The sequence below is a fragment of the Vanessa tameamea genome, chromosome 16 (genome assembly GCF_037043105.1).
Source record: "Vanessa tameamea isolate UH-Manoa-2023 chromosome 16, ilVanTame1 primary haplotype, whole genome shotgun sequence".
In the NCBI taxonomy this organism is placed as follows: Eukaryota; Metazoa; Arthropoda; class Insecta; order Lepidoptera; family Nymphalidae; genus Vanessa; species Vanessa tameamea.
Window position 1 is genome coordinate 7,983,969 of NC_087324.1, and position 20,762 is coordinate 8,004,730.

General features: G+C 30.8%; 2 protein-coding genes across 3 annotated transcripts; one reads left to right on the forward strand and one right to left on the reverse strand.

Moving 5' to 3' along the window:
- Positions 1-337: 337 nt before the first annotated feature.
- LOC113402946 (transmembrane protein 184B) lies at positions 338-16,537 on the reverse strand. Of its 2 annotated transcripts, none has more exons than XM_026643322.2 (8): positions 16,233-16,537; positions 15,282-15,432; positions 10,052-10,217; positions 9,248-9,474; positions 7,397-7,598; positions 7,049-7,284; positions 6,867-6,951; positions 338-2,535 (listed from the first exon to the last, which is right to left on the reverse strand). In XM_026643322.2, exons 2-8 carry the CDS (start codon positions 15,429-15,431, stop codon positions 2,384-2,386), a joined length of 1,218 nt encoding a protein of 405 aa, XP_026499107.1. In that variant the 5' UTR covers position 15,432; positions 16,233-16,537; the 3' UTR covers positions 338-2,383. The 2 variants fall into 2 exon arrangements, with proteins under 2 accessions (XP_026499107.1, XP_026499108.1); XM_026643323.2 differs by lacking the exon at positions 338-2,535 and adding an exon at positions 5,085-6,501.
- Positions 16,538-17,068: 531 nt separating this feature from the next.
- On the forward strand, positions 17,069-20,721 carry LOC113402944 (cell division cycle protein 27 homolog). Its single transcript, XM_026643318.2, has 4 exons — positions 17,069-17,265; positions 17,352-17,427; positions 17,554-17,701; positions 17,963-20,721. Exons 1-4 carry the CDS (start codon positions 17,242-17,244, stop codon positions 19,830-19,832), a joined length of 2,118 nt encoding a protein of 705 aa, XP_026499103.1. The 5' UTR covers positions 17,069-17,241; the 3' UTR covers positions 19,833-20,721.
- The last annotated feature ends 41 nt before the right edge of the window (positions 20,722-20,762 follow it).

Here is a 20,762-nt window from a genome sequence, read left to right on the forward strand (position 1 = left end):
AACTTTTTTCTGAAAAATGTTTGTTTTTAAGTCAATATTATTTTTCAAACTTCAACAGCGCAATGGCATCAATGTAAAAGCCGCCTCTTCGATACTGACTACTTGGGCTATTGTCGCCCTACATAAGATTAACGCTTAATTGCAGGGGCAAATAAGAATATTAATAATTTCTTTAAAGTTATTTCATACGTTGCTATACTTAAAATTGGAATTAAAAGGACAGGTTATGTCGAATATTTTCAGTTCAGTAATTAAAATCAATCTTGACAAAAGTTGTTTGCCACGCGTAGATGGTCCAGTCGACCTGCGGTAATAAAATAAATAAAACAACACTAAATTTTAATGTTATTAGGTATTTATAATCTTAAAAACTTGGAGCTAAAACATTTCAATTTATATATATCTAACATTCATTTGTTTATATCTTCTTTCAACAATGGTTCTGGTCTATGTCTGTCTTTCTCTATTTTTGTTACAAAAATAATTTCCTTTATATTTGATAATGAAGAAATAAATTTAAAAAATCTACAAAATATCGGGCTATTTAATGAATAATGTCACATTAATTGTCGTATAAGCCCTAAGGTGTTCCTTTATAGGGTTAATTGACAATTATATAATGCAATGTAAGTACCTATATTATAAAACACTACGTTCAGTTTCTACGTTAGTTCATAACATATATGTATATTTTTAACACAAAATAATACATCAACATAACCTATAATAGATAACAAATTAAAGATTATTTACATATAAGTTTATGCATTTTGTCATAAAACACTCTTAATATAGAATATACATAGGTACATTAGACACTTATTTAAATTACATTTGTAATAAATATATTTTCTGGTTACATAAAAATTATTCACACATTATTTTTAACTCAGAACTTAATTAAAACTTTTTACATTTTTTGCCAAAAATTAAAGAATTCATTAAATTTTTAACTGAACACACTGTATCTGTAACGTCAACCACCAAAAATAATCGTCATGTTTATAGATATATGATAATATATTGTAATATTATAATATTGGACAATACACTTGTACAATATTCTTGCGCCCACAGCATAAATTATTCTTTCTCATTGCGTTCTTGTCTAACATTTCATGCACTTGCAGTTCCTCTTATTCGACAACATAACGTACCTATTTCAATCATAGCCAATAAAACAATTTATCATAAAAAAACAATTACGGTTTTTATTATTATTATAGTATAAGTTAGAAATTTTGGCATAAAATGAAAAGAAAGCAACGTCTACGTGGTATATTTGTATTTAGATATTATCTATTTAAGAATATGGAAGTGCATAGAAATTTTAATTGGACGGCGAAGCAATGCAGTTTTGTAATTAAAGCCAATCTCAGATCGAGACAAATATTATACATTAGCTATCTAGAAAGTGTTCAGTGCAGGAATGGTCCTATCAATTTATGAGAATTCTAAGATTATAGATATTTTATTTTTCATCCAATGAGTCAAAATCGATTTATATGTTATTCGAGATGATGTTTTTATAAGCAGGATATTAAATATTTTATTGTGACTACAATTCTAAACTGTACAGAGAACCTCGAGATTGGGCAGTGGCTATTATTATATCATTATAAGCTGTTTTTTTTTTTTAATTTAACAAATATAAATTATACATAACCAATTATTTTAATAAAAAAATTATAACTTTAGTTATTCTACAAATAAAAATAAACATATGTTTAAAAGATTTTGCTGACAATATTTTAAAAAGGTAATCAATGATAATCTTTTTTTAAATTTATTCTATTTTATATTTAGATACATTTTTTTCATTGTAAATACGCTATGAAACTATATTATAAAACTATTTTAATGACCCAGTGCAAGATATAAAAGTGAAATAATATATATTTTCATTTTTTTAAATTAGATTATCTGTACACCGATGTTAAGTGTGATAAAACTACGAGCTTCCTTAAAATTTACTATACAATAGAACAGTAGCGCGCCATAGTCGTCGTTTAAAAAGATAATCGAATATTTATATTCACACTGGTATTTACGTTTGTCGCGTTTTAATCACGCCGACATCGTCGTTTACAAATTTTGGAAGATCTGATTTTATCATAATTTTAAAGTCGGTTTACGGAATTTGTCCTAATTTCGAATTATAATAGGAACGTTCAGAGAAAATGACCAAACACTGGTCAAAATAAGAAAAGCATTGTATAATTCATAAAAAAACAATGATGTAAAGATTTTTTTAGGTAAGTCGAAATCGAAAAGGACCCAGTTACACATCACTATTTATTTTTCATTTTGTTAAACAGTGGGCATTTGGATCTGTAAATACGCCAAAATTATTCTGACGTCAAATGTTAATTCTTTTGTTATTTCACTGGAATTCGTCATCAGAGCTGAGTAGAGTTGTTTTTTCGTGATAGTTGGTAGCATGACTGATGGTTGCCACGCGTTGCGGCGGCGGTCGCGGCGCCAATGCTGCTCCTTCCTCTGAACCGCGATTGCCAATCCCAGCGCCACGCATCACTAAATGTTTAAAGTTATCAGATATGTTATACATAAATAAAAAAAAATAATGATTGAAAGTTTAAACAACAACCGGCAACCGGATTTATTGCATACATTTATGTTTTTTGGTAAAAAATGGTTCATAACTATTATAATACTTTTACAATAACACACTAAAAATATCTCTATCGTTTATGATATTTGTGACGGATTTTAAAAGATATTAGAGAAAAATCAACGAATGAATATTACAATAAATGCTAATTAAATAAAACCGAAAACCTGATTCGTGAAAATTGTTTTCGACTAAATTTGGTTCCGTATACAAAGTCGATTATAGATTTTCGTTTGGAACGTAGTTAAAGAATTAAGTCTATTAACGTATTCACAATATATTTATGATAATATAATTTTGAAACAGAAAATTTATAATTATACAAATATATTTAATAAAAGCTGATATACATAAGTACTATTAAAACAAGAAAAATGGATAAACTTGTAATCCCTACCTTTCGCTTGCATTTGGGACGGAGAATGATTTTGGAAAATGATATACGCATATATAATACCGGAAAACATAATCAATTTACCATTTAAAAAGTTTATTAAGACTGAATTATTCAATAAATTTTATATTCATTAAAAGAAAACTTTTTGAAAAAAATCGCCTGGGTTTAGTCTAGGGTTTCATCACAGGACTAATTGAACAATAATTGTGAATAACAGCATTGTAATGTTGTATCTTTATTTGAAAAGTAACTATGCGAGCTTCTTGCCATTTCTTCCCGCTAGACTGTTTTACGAAACGGTATTAGAGTTTAAACATTGACGAGTCAAAAATGCTTTATTGTAAAGTTTACTTGAATAAAATACATTTGATTTGAATAGGCTATTTGACAATGCGAAAAATAAAGTGTCAATTATTGTAATCAGTATATATTATGAGTTTAAAAATGGTTATTTACTAACGAAAGTTGAAAATAATAATTAATTTATTCAAAAATCCATAAATAAAAATGCATTTTTTTAAACGTTTGTCACGTGACACAAAACGCTCCTGATTGGTCGGGCTTATGATGACGTCACTTGCTTGTTAACCTCGTTTACCCACTGTATGTGGATTATTTAAGCCATAGATTACAAAACAGGCAAGTGACGTCACCGACCCCATTGCAGCGCCATATTGTCAAAGTAGCGTTTTCACGCGCTATTTAAATATGGAATTTTTAATTTGATATTTTTCAGCAAATATAAAATAGAATTAAAAAAAAGAACAACTTTTACTGGTTTCCTTAACCTCTACTAAATAATATAAATTGGATTTTAAAAACCAGTCAAATAGCCTATTGTACGTAATTTAAATTTTTAAAGGCATTGTGTGGTAAATGATGCTCGTCGAAAATACGAAAATTTTGCGTAGAATCTGTATTAACTAACTTCACAATGCAAGGCTTAACAATCCTGTTATTTATATGCATAAGTCGCTATATGTTGAATACTAATCCTAATGTACATTTTACTTTGAAAGGGTTTTGAGTAATCTCACTTATACCTAGTTAATTTCATTATCTTTTTATTAAATAGAAAAATATAAACCGCTAATCTTGCGTTTCCCAAAAATCCGTTTCCAAACGAAATATTGTGTACAATGTGTAAATGAAATTCAAATGTCATTGACTCGTGTTTAATGCGATGATTATAATGTATATTTCAATGAGTGCTTGGTCAACTTCTAAACCGTATATAGTGTAATGTGAATTATGAGTCAAGATCAAACTTTTAATGTGCAGTTGCTAATTGTGGAATATTTTTGAATAAAACTATCGGCAACTGAAATAAAATTGTTTGCAATCATAATTTAAATTCCCGCAAACCGAATGAACGAACTCTTTTTATTACATTATTTACTAAACAAGAACTTTTAGCGTTATTTCAGTTGTAAATTTTTTTTAGGTATTGTAGATTTTACTACGCAATCAGTAAAGAGCGTTGACCGCAGACTCAGAGTATATTTTGCTGTTCATTTGTTTTTGGTAAAAATGTTGCAATACAATTATTTACCTTATTTGGAGTCAGTACTAAAGATTGATTATTTTATTTACATCCAAACCAAGATTAATATTATATTACCGAAAAAATTTAAAGTGCTACTGTATAAATATTTTAAATAGTGGCAAGGTAACCAATGCAGCATCTACAGCCATAACATGATAATGGAATGACCATTATAAAAACAAAAACTCAGTCATTGTTATATTTTATAAACATATTAAGTTATTCTGTTATACAACCAAGCAAAAGCTAAATGGAAATATTTTATTTATTAGGTTATTTTGATGCCTTATGTTGTAACAATTAGATTTTCAATGGTAAATTAATAATTAAGTATTTGTAATATTTTTAACAATACCAATATTATAACAAGTCTGTGCAAAATTTATGAAAACACACATAGCAACATGCTGACAACTAAAATATAAAAAGCTTTAAAAAAAAAAACGTTTAAACTCACCTTGTTCAGGGCCATCTCCTAAAATTAAATATATAAAATAAATACTACAACAATAGATAGAATTGTTTATTAGTGTAGTTGATGCCAAGTACAAAGTTATTTATTTAAACTGTCCACAGCTGATATGGTTACGATTTAAAACTTAATCTCTATCATAAAAGACAATATCATTAACACATTTTTAGAGTAATCTTGAATCTTCACACAATATTAAACTTACATGTAACTCTTTATATTAAACTTTAAATAAGAAAAAACAGAACATTTACATATTGCGTAAATACAAAGCTTTATATTTATTCAACAGATTTGCCAGTGCTTTATTTCCATCCTGCTAAAAGTTGGTTCTTTGGTCAGGAAAACTGTTTTTTCGACTTACCTTTCTTAAAAAAAAAACTACTGGTAAAAAACTAAACCTGTACTCAAATTCGTTAGTTTTGACGACTGAAGCAAGCCTAGCTTTTTCTATTGGATTAAATCCTCTATCTAATAAGAAGAGTAACAAAAAACATATACAAAAAAGAAAAAAAAATCACAGAAAAATTAACATTTACACTCTACCCAAAACTAACATATAATTTAGGCTTTAAGTACAAATTAAATAGCTACGACTGTAATAAAATGGCAATGATTAGTCCGAACTTAAATAACTAATTATTATTATAATGAATAACAACATAAAAATATATTTTTTTTTGTTTTTATTATTTTATATTTCATTTATTTATTTATTAAGCTGTAACTAATCATTTAAAACCAGTGTCACACGTAGTAATAGCAGGTCTTTTTTTTGTTTTGTATTTTTTTTTACTCACTATAATTCAATGTGTGAAACCGATTTACGCGATTAAAATCGGACTAGCCAAATACCTCGACAATTGTTATAAAAAGTAAAGATACACTAAAAATTAACTTACACTTTATTAACGGTCTTAAAACCGAGCACCGAAATCTAAAATCTTTCAAGTTGAAAACAAGTTTCGACGGTATTCGTCAAATCCCATTTTACGTTTTCATGTTTTTTCTTTTATTGCCGACATTACAATGCATTAATCATAGCTCAAACTAGTAAATGGTTTTATTATTTAAAAACCACAAAATCATTAAATATTTAGAGCGTTTTAAATTTTAGGATTCTATATCGTTATAAAAATATAATTCTCAATTATAAATGCATCGTTTTTTTTTTTTTGTTCCCAATGTTAAGATTAGACTATGAAGAGTAAATGGCGTTTCCATGCTCGGCAGAAGAAAATGTAACTTGCCAATTATTATTTCTATAACCAATTTATATCTTTTTTTTATATAATTTGCTGCTGTGGTTGTTTAATTGGCATGTTACATTATCAAGTAATGATTGTTATATATTAAATATGTATAAAATGGACAGACAGACAGCAATGCACTTCATGCAGAGCACAGCTATGGCAGAGCTTATAGTTTCTCATAAGGCAGGTGGGAAGTGACATCTGAAAGAAAATAAAACCAAAAAATAACAATACCTTCCTCTATTACCGGGAGTACTTAGTTCACTTACCGAAATAAAAATCCTATGTTTAACTACAACACTATTACTAATAATTGCATAACATTGGATATTTTAAAATTAATTAAAATCCCCGTCATGTCGAATTAAATAAAAATAAATAAATACTAAATTTTGATTATAATATCATCAAAATTGTCTTGAATTACACTAGAACTAAATAATACTTGAACAATGATTTACTTAATTCATTCATTCATTTAAGAACTAGTTACGTCGAATGACTGGCAAATAAAAATGATCAGGCAGCAGATAACCATGCAACAAACACTAAATACATTCACTCACCAGAGCTGTACTGCGTGTACTGCTGGTACTGTGGGTGGAAGTTGTGGAACGCGTCCGTCATTATGTCTTTAGGGTTCATTGTCTCCTGGAATTAAATTGATAGGATTTGTATACATTTTTACACAAAATCTCGTGTAGTTAACGGGGAACGGACAGCCTGGCGAAGCGGGTGGACGTATCACCTTGAGGCTGCTGGAGATGGACTGCATGGTGACGGAGCGGTGCGGGTCGCGGTGCGCGTGCGCGTACACGGCGGCCGGGAACGCGTAGCGGAGCGCCACGGCGGCCGCCAGCATCTCGATGCAGATCAGGAAGTTCTGGTAGCCGGCGGACACCGTACCGGCCGTAGTGGGCACGCCGTTGGAGTCTATGATGGGCGATATGACGTCTGCCTTCTCGAGGATGGCCAGAGCTACACCTGTAAGTTGATATATATTTTACGATCATTTTTTGTTCGCAGTGAATGGGCTAAAAGTGATTAGAAAATATTTTAATTAAATATATTTTTTCGATATCGCAGCTATTCTCACCTTGCCAGAATGATAAGAAAATAACCGATTTGACAGTGAAGAACTTGAGCACTGGGTCGAATGGTTTTAGCATTTCGCGAGTCGCTCCCAGGAACAAGAAGAGACCGTACAACGCCAAACTCACAGAGAAATTGTAAACTATTGTTATGTAGAGGTAGCCGCCGTCCGGGCTCCAGTCACCGTCGTGGTAATGTCCGGCCGCCTAAAAACATATTTTATTTTATTTAACCATTTTCAATAACAACTATATATTTTTATTTAAGACACACATAAGCCCACAAAAGGGGTGTAGCTTTTTAAGCCTTAGAAAGGGTTAACGTTAGAATCCTTACATCATCCCCATTGACACTGTTTATAAATTCAGAGCAGTCGTGTTTCTATTATTTTAAGTATAAAATTGTTATTATTTTAAGTATGTATAAAATAATTATTTAATCTTATAATATTCTTCAAAAAAATTGACTGAAAAACTGAAATAAAAACTTGGTGGTGTTTCCTCCAGGCTCAAAAATACGCTAGATTTTGTCTGATCTGTCTTCGATCGTATCGGATTGCCGTCCCATAAAATTATAAGGTGTGGGAATAGAGAATGCACAAACACACTCGTGCACTAGAATATTGTCAGCACACTTGGCTTATCTCCGTGGTTAATTTCCATCGTGACAGGAATCGGTCATAAAAAATCATCATCATAAATAAACATGATATTCATATATCCATGATTGCGTATTACATACACGCAATATTAGCGATGTGACTCATTTTTAAATATTCATACATAAAGAAATAAAATTATCTTTGTACAAATTCATAATAATCAACAAGTATAAAAATATCTAAATAGTTCATAAAATAAAATGTAAAATCAAATCAATGCCATGAATCATTCTTATCTTTGACGACGTAGATAATAGAATATTATTGATAATGATAAATTAACACTCTGGTGATACAAATAAATTGTAACATTTTGTCATTAAAAATTCAAAACTAGATAAAATCGGTTTCTTGCAATATACGAGTATTTTTCGTTTTATATTAGTCATCATGAATATGAATGAAGTAATTCTGGTTACGTGTTGCAATTTTGTATACTTAAGTATTTTTATGTAATAAAATTATGTAAAAATTTACCGTGCGGAAGAGGTCAGTTTGTGTTGCTAAATGGTTGTTTTACGCAATACACACGTAGAAGAAATTACTTGGTTATGTGTATCGATTACTCATTCGAAAATACAGCTTAAGTAAATGGTCAGTGAACACGTGTACATGATCGCAGATTAGATACAAATGGATATTTCATAGATTGGAAAATTCTAATAATTATGTACAAATTTAATGAAATTCGTTATAAACATTTTCACTAGTTACTTATTTTATTGAGTTTAATGCTAGAATCTTATAGAGCCCCCCCCCCCCCTCTTACAAACGTTCGAGTTGAATGGTCCGAATGAAATTAATTTCTGTAAACATTTCTAATATGATTGTAATCTTTACAATGGCAACATAATATAATGAATATTTATATAAGCCTAAATTATAGTTAATTCACAAATCACTATATCTTATAAATCCTATCAGTCCTTCTTCCGCGTATGTATGCGATACGCTCAAAAACTACTAAACGGATTTTTAAACGAATTTCACAAATTGAAGCAATGAGTCATGACTTGATTGTATAATTAATTAGGATTTTGTGTAAATTTACTGAAATATAATAATGATAGCAGAAGATGTATATTATCACTGTTCAACGTTTCTATTGGCCGGTATTTTTTCCGACCATCATACTTGATATAACCGTATTATGTAGCCCCTTAGTCTACCCCTGCAAAGACGAGTTTCAAATACCTGCAAGAATATGATAATGAAAGCGCAGACGGGCTTGATGAGACAGAACTGCAGCGTGGCCTGCTTGCAGAACCTCAGGAAGCCGATGGTGTAGGTGGCGCCCGACAGGCAGCACGTGCCGTTGACGCACGACGCGCGCACGGGCCGCCCGCGCAGCTCCGACATGATGTTGCCCTCCCCGCCCAGGTACTCGTAGCACAGGGACAGGAAACTGTAGATCACGAACGCTGGAAAATATTCGACGTACCGTAGTTCATTATTTACTGAATGGTATTTAGTATTTTAAATAAAGGAATGGTTGAACGAAACCATAAATAGTTAGATATATATGAATAATACATTGAATTATGTGACATATTCGACGCCAATCAATATTTATGAAATTTCTATTTGAATTTCGTCCTGTGGTCTGTGGCGAGAACAGGCGGTAACTTACACTGAAATTCTGGCTTCTAATACAAATATTGTATGTACAAGAAACCGCAGAGGGGCTCTAACGAATAACCTCGAAATATACTTATTTAATCGTCTCCCCATTTCACGCATTTGCATCAGTTTATGTATTGAGAAAGGTTAAAGGGACATTCGATATTCTTCCAGGCTGATTAGAAAACAAGATAATAACTATAAACGTTAGAAGTCAATATAAATATAGCTTCGAATTTGGAAATATTTAGATTAACCACACAAACGTTAAAGTTATAATCGTGTAATATTTCGACATTAAGGCCAAACACAAAACATTTTTTTATCGTGTATAATTTGATTACAAAAGTATAAATTCTTGTATAAATAAATAATTACCTTCATAGCAATCTCTAACCGTGAAAAAGTAAACATAGTATGAATTGCCATTAAAGAAGAGAAGCGAGATCCAACTGTAGCAGCCGTAGATAGGTACGATAAACAATATGCGTACAATCCAACGCTGCTCTGACGGGTTCGTGTACCAGCGCAAGTGCTGATAAATCTGCAATGAATATCACACATTGTTATTGAAACGTAATCTTTAATAATAATAATAAATGTAACAATGTACTCAACATTGTTACAATTATTAACCCTGACAACTATTTAACATATTTCAATTATTAAACGCATTTTGAATGTGTAGTTACTTTGTGTATAAAAATAATTGTTAAATTGAGCAGCAAGTGTAAACAAATTAATGGACAACGAACTACAAATAGATACAATAAATCTACATTGAGAAATGATACTTTTTTTTTGGATTTTCAAACTGAAACAATATACACTATCTTACTAAAAAGATATTGGCTTGGCTATCTTGGCTTTTCTCGAAAGAGTGCTCTAATTAAATTTCGCACAACTTATAGGCAACTGTTTTGATGATAGACAAAACTTTACATTATTATGAAGTGTAATATTGTTAAATTTGATTCAGGTCTTCGAAATATCAATCTATTAGAGTTTTTGTAACACCTTTATATTTGTTGCAAAGATGGTGTGGAATCTCCAAAAAATATTCAACGTCTTTAAGAAGACGTTGAAAATTGATATTATGGAGTTTTAGTGAGTCAGCGGATTCTAAATATGCTGCATATCGGTGGATAGGATGAAAATAAAAGAAAAATTTTCTCGAAACCTCTTTCAATCAACAGGCGAATTACTTTTAGCGTACGCCTAAGAATAGTTACACTTCAAGTTTATGCCATCTGGGCAAGGTCAGGCGTCAGCCCGTTGGATCCCTTGACTGTTGTGACCGTAACAGAAACTCAATAAGTCTAACACTTGTAAGAGATGCTACCTTTTCGATTTTGGTAATGAATTTGACATTACATAATAAGTACTGGATTCCTTATTTCTATCCGGAAATCTTAATTAAGTCCAAAGAATGGTGTAAACTTGAAGAAGACCCCCTTCCCCCTTAACTTGAGGAAACAGATGGAACTTAATGCGCATGAAGTTCAGTCTGTTCGAAAGGTAGTGCTTGCAATATAAATGATCGATCCGACCATTTTATCGATTATTTGACGAAAGGTACAACAACCGGACTACTGCACCAGGCATTTGTCAGAAAACGGCCCACAAAGTTACATAAACGTATGTTTACAAGACTGTTGTTATGGCATCGTATTACCAGAAAAGTTTTGAACGACTTACAGTTTGAACTACTTCCACTTTACTCACTGGATCTCGAAAAAAAAACTACAGGCTATTCTGTTTCACACTTATTGTGTATACAGGTGGAGATACCGTAAAATTCTGGAAAGCCTTAAAAAAAAGTTTTCCATTGAGTTAAATGTATTCTATTAAATGGAGATTCGGTTTGAAAAAGTACATTGTAATGTTAATGAAAAATAATAAAACAAAACTATAGCGAAATTCCCAAACTTTGGAAAAATCTTATGTAGACCATTTCCAAGTAATAAGAAGATGCGCTTCGCGATTTCACCAGGGACGGATTAAGCAACTGGGTGCCCCAAGACCAGCAACTTCTTATAACTTTATTAATAATTACGATATTTTTATTAATATATTACGCGAATATGTCCTCAAGGATGCTGACATTTATTAGGAAATTACATAGGGGAAATGTTTAGCTTCAACGATTTCATTAACTAACTAATTTTATACTTTATTTCCCAATTTTAGCCTGCCTAGCCCCTTTCGGTTAGGGGTCTACACTGCCATATAATTAATAATGCGATTCTGAGTTCCAAATATAGACGTGGGAAGCGTGTATCTTTCGTTGTACTCTATTATAAATATGAATAAAAACCTAGAAAGTTTTCTTTTGCTAACATAGTTATTATTGTTATATACGCCGTAAAGTAGGATAACGTATTATCAGCTGTTAAAACAAGGCACGTTGCTCGACGATAACGTTGAAATCTTTGAGTATTCCTACGTGAAATAAGCGTACATTATTATGTTTAATTATCAACCTTATCGCAAATATCAATTCATTATTCAAATAACCTTTATTGCAGAAAGTACTATCAATATACTAATAAATACCATTTCCGACATACTTTTATGTGTTCAACTATGATTATTATATTAATGTGATGGGAACTTATCTCCTACGAATAATAATACAATGTTCGACGTACGATCTATTGGCTCACGATGGCACGCCCTTCTACATGATATTAATTAATAAAAAAAAAAAAATATAATCTAATTTGTTTTTTTTTTTTGCAGTATTAATCATCTCACGCACATTAAGATAATTTTGTAAACATGTTCAAATAATGCACGTCGGTAATAATATTTTAACGTAAAGGTTCGGGCCTCCGTTAGTAAATAGATCTCTACATACATATTACTTAATTCTTCAAAAAACTACCCCGTATTACTAATGTACCTACATATTAGGCTCTTTAGCGAATATAAGGCCGATAACAATTGTTCGACATAATAGTGCTCATATAAATGGGAACTATATTATTACAACAATTTTAAGTTTCAAGAAAAACTGCACTTTCTGTGCTATTTTTCCGTCAAGGCCGACTGTGACCTATAGTTGGTGAACGTAAGTTTTATATTACTTCAACTATTGATCTAGTCTGATATTTTTTGTTGATTCGATTACGTTTTATTTACGATTACGATTTTGTTGATTCGATCGGTACGACTGCAAATTAATTAAATATATTTTAGCCAATTTAATTTTTTCAAACATATTATTACACAATGAACAAAATAATCACGCTGTTATTATATTTATTATGAATAGATCTATAAGTATTTTTATAATACAAGTCGTATTTTTATACCCACATAAATACCAGATGCTAGCAGCCACTTCGGCTAATGCTTGGGATGATATTTGTGTATACTCGACTTTCGAAGAGTAAAATACTGTTATATTTGACCTAATATATTAGTAAACACTACGCTATATTTAAACCGCGTAATTAATTCATCCGAATATAGCGACATCGATACAGATTTTGCGTAATAAATTCAAGCCTTTAAACGACCTTGACAAGATGTTTCTAGTTTTAAAGTGGTTTTGCGACAACTGACATTAAGGACATCATGGACACGAGCAAAATGAAAACAGCGTCTCGTATCGACTCTCGAATGTTCTCAGAAGAATATTCAATAATACTGAGTATATACGTTCTATTTTCAGCGGGCCCTTTGATGTGCTTGGTTTATAACATATTTTCTTAAAAATATTTTAATTTAAATGCGAAAATCTGTTCTTGATTAAGTATATAATTGAATGCATATAAATCTCAACTGACCTTGCTTAAAATTATACAACTAAAACCGTGGGAAATATCAAAACTGAATTAAAAAAAAATATAACCATAAAATAATTAGCCCGCTATATAGTTCTTTATTATTACTGATTATAGTATACGATATAAAAAATACTTTCAAAAACGCACGTTAACAAAATCGATATATCGATTCGTTAAACGTTGGCATTTGACAGTGACATTGAATTTTATTATAAATTATTTACAAATTTCATACAATAACATTATTTAAGATGCCGGAAAATAGAAATATAATACATTTTAAAAATGAAGGCTATAACCGATTAACTTGCTAAATCGTGAGATCACCATCTTTGGTAGAATAACTTTCACTAACTACTACGGTGAAACGTAGCGACGATAGCATAAGCTGGGCGCCAATTCTACAAACATATTAACATTTTATTGCAATCGAATCGAAACGTTATCGTTGCCCTTCTCTTCATCTCTGTTAGGAATAATCGAATTTGGTTCGGAATAGAATAAGGAACGTATCAGAATAACCCTATATATTATTATATATATATATAATATTATATTATATATATATATATTATTATATATATATATATAATATTATATTATATATATATATATATATATATATATTATATTATATATTACTAGAATTGGGCCCCTGTGTAAGTATTCATTAGTGTCAGTGCTGAACTAACATTTTACAGCTGATAATAAAGCGGCGAGTTTGTGTCCGTTGATTTTATACGAGATATATAAATTTAATTTGTATATTATTTTAAAATGTATTTATGATTTATTATACCTTTCAAAATGATGATTAAAAAAGCTTGCTTCAATAAAATTGACGTGGATTCTATATTTACATGCGTAGTTGCGCCTGAGAATGTAATATAATAAACGACATCCCTATTACGTAGAGTAAAACATAAACACTAATGGATCGAATGGAACACATTGTAACAATTCTATACTAATATTATAAATATTATAAATGTCTGTCTGTTACTCTTTCACGGCAAAACCACTGAACCGAATTTGATTTAATATGGTATGAAGCAAGTTTGTACTCCAAAAGACATAGGCTACTTTTTATACCTAATACCTGACTACCAATTCCTAAAACGCGACACTATTATTATTTGCTAGCTGAACCTGCGGCTTTACCCGCGCGAAATTAAGAAAACACAAACTAAGCGGATGTCTATATCCTATATCCTTATAGCCAACCTACTTCCTACCTGCCCAATTTTAATGATTTCATGATTAATGTGGTGAGTGGTATTGTGTATTGGTGGTGTCGCTTTTATATACATAGATTACAAAACACAACATACTTTATTATTAACTAAATATTATGAATGTTTGACAATAACAATTATGTGTATGAATAAAATGTTCATACACATCAACATTTCTTAGAATGTTTGTATAATCTATTTGTGTACAATAGAGTGTATAATTAATAGACATCTTTCATTTGTAGCCAATTAAAGTAACACAATATTACCTTAATAGTTTTGCTACCAGTTTGAAAATGGCATATTTGCAATAAGACTTTATGTAAATTAAATAAAACTAAGGTTACCAAAACAAAAATTCAACCCTTCTATTTTTATGTATCCATTTTAATTTTAAGTTAATATTTGTGTTTTTTTAATATCTAGGTATTGCTTATATAACACTGTATCTATAAACTATAACCCTCAGTTATAAAGAAAATAATGAATTCATAATTTAATTACGGAAGCACTTTGTAGCCTCATTCATAACGAATGATTTCTTTCAAACATTATTGGTAATCAGGAAATATAATTTACCTGTTGGCAAGTTAAGAATAATGCCGCCCATACAAATATGCCGGCAATGACCTGCGCAGAGCGAGTCTCCAGGAACACAGAAGTCAACATCTCGTGTGTATTGTTCGAGATAGGCTGTGCTGTTACATTTATTGTATCAGTTGAACTCATTCTGTAGGAAATGAAACATTCAAAAAATTAATAAATAAAAACAAATCTTTAAAACCTATGAACTACATCATTTATAATAATAAAAGTAAACAGATATATTATAACACTACTGTGTAACATTTGAAACTAAAAGAAAAAGAAAAATGTGGTGACTTCTATAAATCATCAGTTTTCTGTCAGTCTTCATTATTTTTGTTTAGCTGAAAGGAAATACTATTACACATTAGCATAAAAAAAAAAAAGTGTACATTAATATGTTATAAAAATATAAAATTAATATTAAAACAAAATGGAGGTAAAAATAATAATAAAATTAAAACGACAAGATATAATAAATGGCAATGAATAATATTTCAGTTTTTAATAACATTCAACATTTAATTACATAGTTTTGTACATTAGTATCAGCTGAATAAACACTTGGCATTAATTATTTTTATTCTTATATATCTCTTCTAAGGAACATTTCATAGTAAGTAGCAAGAGATAGTCAATAATTTAACTAATAACACATCATTAAGATGTGCAAGCACCATACAGTTTCACCTACATGATAAGTAGAACAATAAGTGTTTACGCGTCATTCATTGCGATTCGACTTATTTATCTAATTAGTTATATTTTGAGTATACTTTAGGACTCAACATAAAACGGATCTTATAATTTGGAGGTCACATAATATATTGAAAGATACTTGTTTGTGTTACATACAAAAGAATAGTGAAGGGCGAAATGAAAAGGCTTCGCTACGTGATTAAAGACAGCATCTGGGAATTTGCATGACGAAATCCTAAGGTTTACCTTAATATGCTTTCGGAGCTTTTCAAGTTCGTTTTCCTTTTGTTTCACTACAGATGTCAATCGTAATCACCACTGCACATATTGTCTGAATTACTGTATCCACGATTTCATCGATTTTGTTCACATCGAAGGCCACACAATAACTTTGTAAACATTAAACGTAAACAATCACTAAAATAAACAAACAGTGCGAAAATTAAACGTTTGCAACTATCTGTTTCATATTTTTCTCATTTTATTTTGCACTACTCATACGATGGTGACGATTCTTCGTTATTTGCTATTGCTAATTTAAAATACAGATAATACATAAACAAATGTTGTACAGATAACGTAAATATTCTGCCAGTGAGCCACTGTAACATATGTTTTACCATAGACATTGAAATAGATTTTTAACATTATAATTTAATGATCCAAAAGAATCAACTTACTCACTTGCAAACAAAACTATAGGTAGCAATTATGAATTTGTAAATAAATTAATATATTAAGTATTTAAAAAAAAATAATAATAACGTGGAACTTACCACACCACACCACAGTTTTCTCAAAAATATCATAAGGAACCTAATTTATAAGTTATTTTTATAATGTAACTGTTGAATCAGTAATCACTGATAAATTCTGTCTATGATACTTCAAAATATCGTTAAATTTTTTGAAATGTTGACCATATTAATTAAGCATACTAATTTAAAATTAAAATATAAAAGCTTTAGCTTTCTTTACTTTATTGTTAAAAACTAGTAAGTTAAGAGTCGAAAAGAAAAAAACATTAAAATGTTTGATTCTTATGGTAACTTATGCAGCTCTTATACTTATTGAGCGAACCATCGCTTTCGTAACAACAATCATCCGCCCATAGACAATCAACAAACTGCAATGAAAATGTCCGTCGTAAAAGAAACGTTTTTATTTTACTTTGTGACTGTGCAGTGATTGTGGCTAGATATGTGAAATATTTTATAGTATTTACTTTCTTTAAAGTGTACACTATTAAAATAAAATGATTGTCCAAGAACCTATACAGGTAGGTTTTTAAAAATATTTTTCATACCTGTCAAGGTATTGGCATTGTAGGTAATTTTATTTATTAAATTATTTGAATTTCTACAGGTTATTGTTTGGGATTGTCTCAACAATTATGAATATGACAATGCTATATTCTTGGCAGAGAGATTACATGCTGAAGGTAAGGATTATAAGTTATTCAAATATGTCATACCCTCTTAACAGATCAAATTATTATTGATTAATTGTGTTTGCATGAAATTTTAATTTGGGTGTCATGATCATTAAATATGTAACATTATTTCAGTGGCTTCCGAAGAGACAGCATTTTTATTAGGCACTTGTTACTACAGAGCTGGACGTGTTAATGAAACTCAACATTTATTACAAAATACATCACTCACTTTACCACAAGCAAGGTTTCTTTTAGCAAAATGCTCACTTGAACTCAAATCGTAAGTAATTAACTAATCTTCAAGATGAATAAAATGTAATTATTATATAGAAATAGCTAATGTTCACCGTTTCTTAATAAATTAATTACCAAGAAAGATAAACATATACTTACTAAGTCCACTTCAGCAACACAAATAGTAATTTACTGTTATATATTCATTGTTTTATATAGATAGATTGATAGTAAAGCTGTAATAATATTATTCAATAAATTAAATTTATTCCTATCAATAAAAAAATAAATGATTTTCTTTTTACAGTTACAAAGATGCTGAAATTGCATTAGGAACAAATTTAGATATTGTAGCCTCTGAATTTGGAGAACAAGCACCATATGCATTGCAACTTCTGGCAAAAATTTATAACATCACAGAGAGGAGAAGTAAAGCTGCTGAGGCACTTCGGAAAGCATTGTCTTTAAATCCATTTATGTGGAAATCTTTTGCACTTCTATGCAACATGGGGGAGAAAGTAGACCCCCATATCGTATTCCAAATAAATAACACTGAATTTACATTTGGTGTTTCAACATTAGTGAATCTAGTCAGCAATTCTGAGAATATTTCATTTGTTAATAGTAACATTCCTAGTAATACTAATATGAATGCTAATGTAACACCAAATAATGTTGCTTCTCGAACTCCCATGTCTATGTCGACGAGCATCACCCCAGAGATACAAGCTCCAGTTAAACGTATGCATAGTGTATTTAGTGGTATGGCACCAATACCTTTCTCACCATCATTTGGTATGCTGCCTATGGAAGAATCTCCAGTATTATATACACCAACCTTAACAGATTCAAATGAACAGAAAGCTTTACCGAAAATAGTTAACTCTTTAAGAGCACATGTTGGTCAACTAAAAGATGCAGTGTTCAGTCCAGGACCTAGATGTACACTTGGCCCTGCTCCAAGAAGATCTTCACGGTTGTTCAGTAATAACAATAGTAGTTATTCAGTTAAAGAAAATAATAAATCACCTAGTCGGAAATTTGTAGCTCCTAAAAGCCCTTCGAGAAAAAATAAACAGCGTACAGCCAAAAATATGAAAACAAATTCTGACACTAACGAAAGGAATAAAAGCATAGAAGTTACACCTACAATACCACCAAAGAATACTAATGGTGTAGCTTTGTTACACCTACTAAAGGAACTAGGAGAGGCTTATAAATCGCTGTCATTTTTAGATTGTAAAAATGCTATTAAACTATTTCAAGAAATTCCACCGAAACAGCAAGCATCTCCATGGGTACAGACTATGATAGCTCGAGCTCATTACGAACTAGCACAATATGAGGCTGCAGCTAAAATCTTTTCAGAAATTAGAAAACAATATCCGAATCGTACAGAAGGCATGGATATTTACAGTACATGTCTCTGGCATCTCCAGCGTGAAGCACAGTTATCAGCATTAGCACAAGAATTGGTAGAACTTAATAGAAATGACTCTATATCCTGGTTAGCAGCAGGCAATTGCTTTTCTCTACATAAAGAACGTGAAACTGCTCTGAAATTTTTCAAAAGAGCTGTCCAAATAGACCCTGATGCTGCTTATGCCCATGCTCTGTTAGGCCATGAGTATGCTGTAGCAGAAGAAACTGATAAAGCCCTCTCTAGTTTTCGAACTGCAGTTAGTATTGACCCGCGCAATTACGTCGCGTGGTTCGGTATAGCGACAGTTTATGCACGTCAAGAACGTTGGAAAGCATCAGAAGTTCATATACGTCGAGCTTTAGCTATTCATCCCCACTCAGGTGTTTTACGTTGCCAACTCGGTTTAGCTCAGGCAGCTTTAGGTAAAATGGATCGTGCAATAGCAACTCTCGAAAGAGCTGTCTCATTAGATACGGAGAATCCTTTATGCCGCTTTCATAGAGCCTCAGTCTTGTTGCGTGCTGGAAGACCTCAAGATGCTTTGGCTGATTTGCACCATTTAAAGGATATTGCTCCGAGGGAATCCTTAGTGTACTACTTACTTGGTAAAGTTCATAATAAATTGGGTAATTCTCATTTAGCTTTAATGCATTTCAGCTGGGCCACAGATTTAGATCCGAAAGGTACTGGTGGACATATAAAAGAAGGTTTTGACCCATCAAAACAAGAAGATGCCCCTGAAAGACCATCTTAAACATAATCTGACTACTGCAAAATGAACTTTATTGATTCGTCTACATTGGTGGGTGTTGTAGTCATACATGACTGATATCTCTTGTAAATAAGGCGCTCACCTTTCGAACTCCGAATTGACACCAAATCTTCCAAACCTAGCTTTATGGAGATCGACTGGTGTGTGACGCATTTAGTTGCTGTAGTAGTAAGAGCGTATGTGGACTTGTTTATATAGAGTAAGTTGTGGATATTCCTAAAGTTATCCTAGTTTATTATGTAATATCTTGTATAGAAAATAATCCCTAGAATATAACTAAACAAATATGCTTTTGAAAGACCTAAAACACACAGGGCCTTGATCTCAATGTGGTGTTTTTTATTCTAAATAAATGTACTATGCAAATTAATATCATTGACTGCAATTTATTTGACATCGTAAATTTATGATACGAAACGTCCGTAAGTGATTTCGTTTCTAATATCACGGAAGTATTTTTTTTATCCGCTTGTGAAAGCTTATACAAGAGAACCGCTGGCGGTGTTTCATTAACATAGATTTTTAGTAATCAATTTTGTAATATAGAATTCTTTATACATATGGAAATCGATAATATGCATGAAAAATATTTGTAATTTGATAAAAGTAAAAACTTGTAAAAATAAAAGTAATTGGATGTTCTATACTGTTATGTCTAATTATACGATATGTACCCAATGCAGTTAAATTCTGGAACAATATGTACAGTCGTAACATATATTAGTTCATAGTATGTATATGAAATTATTTGTGGCGTTTATATAATACTAAAATACACTATTGTTTGTCTTTGAATCACCAATCAACTGCTAGCTCTAAAGACGTACACCACCCTGATTATATGTGAACTTATAAAAAATATATTAAATTATCTTGTGTTTTATTTCTAACGTCATAAATAATACGAAATAA

What these genes read in the sequence shown, in the direction of transcription:
- LOC113402946 (XM_026643322.2), bottom strand. Translation starts at nt 15,431, where the DNA reads ATGAGTTCAACTGATACAATAAATGTAACAGCACAGCCTATCTCGAAC. An exon ending in GGTTAGAGATTGCTATGAAG is followed by an intron (nt 9,475 to 10,051) that starts GTAATTATTTAT and finishes AATATTTTCCAG; the next exon opens with CGTTCGTGATCTACAGTTTC. An exon ending in TTTCTTATCATTCTGGCAAG is followed by an intron (nt 7,285 to 7,396) that starts GTGAGAATAGCT and finishes ATCAACTTACAG; the next exon opens with GTGTAGCTCTGGCCATCCTC.
- LOC113402944 (XM_026643318.2), top strand. Translation starts at nt 17,242, where the DNA reads ATGATTGTCCAAGAACCTATACAG. An exon ending in TTGTCCAAGAACCTATACAG is followed by an intron (nt 17,266 to 17,351) that starts GTAGGTTTTTAA and finishes GAATTTCTACAG; the next exon opens with GTTATTGTTTGGGATTGTCT. An exon ending in AGAGAGATTACATGCTGAAG is followed by an intron (nt 17,428 to 17,553) that starts GTAAGGATTATA and finishes ACATTATTTCAG; the next exon opens with TGGCTTCCGAAGAGACAGCA.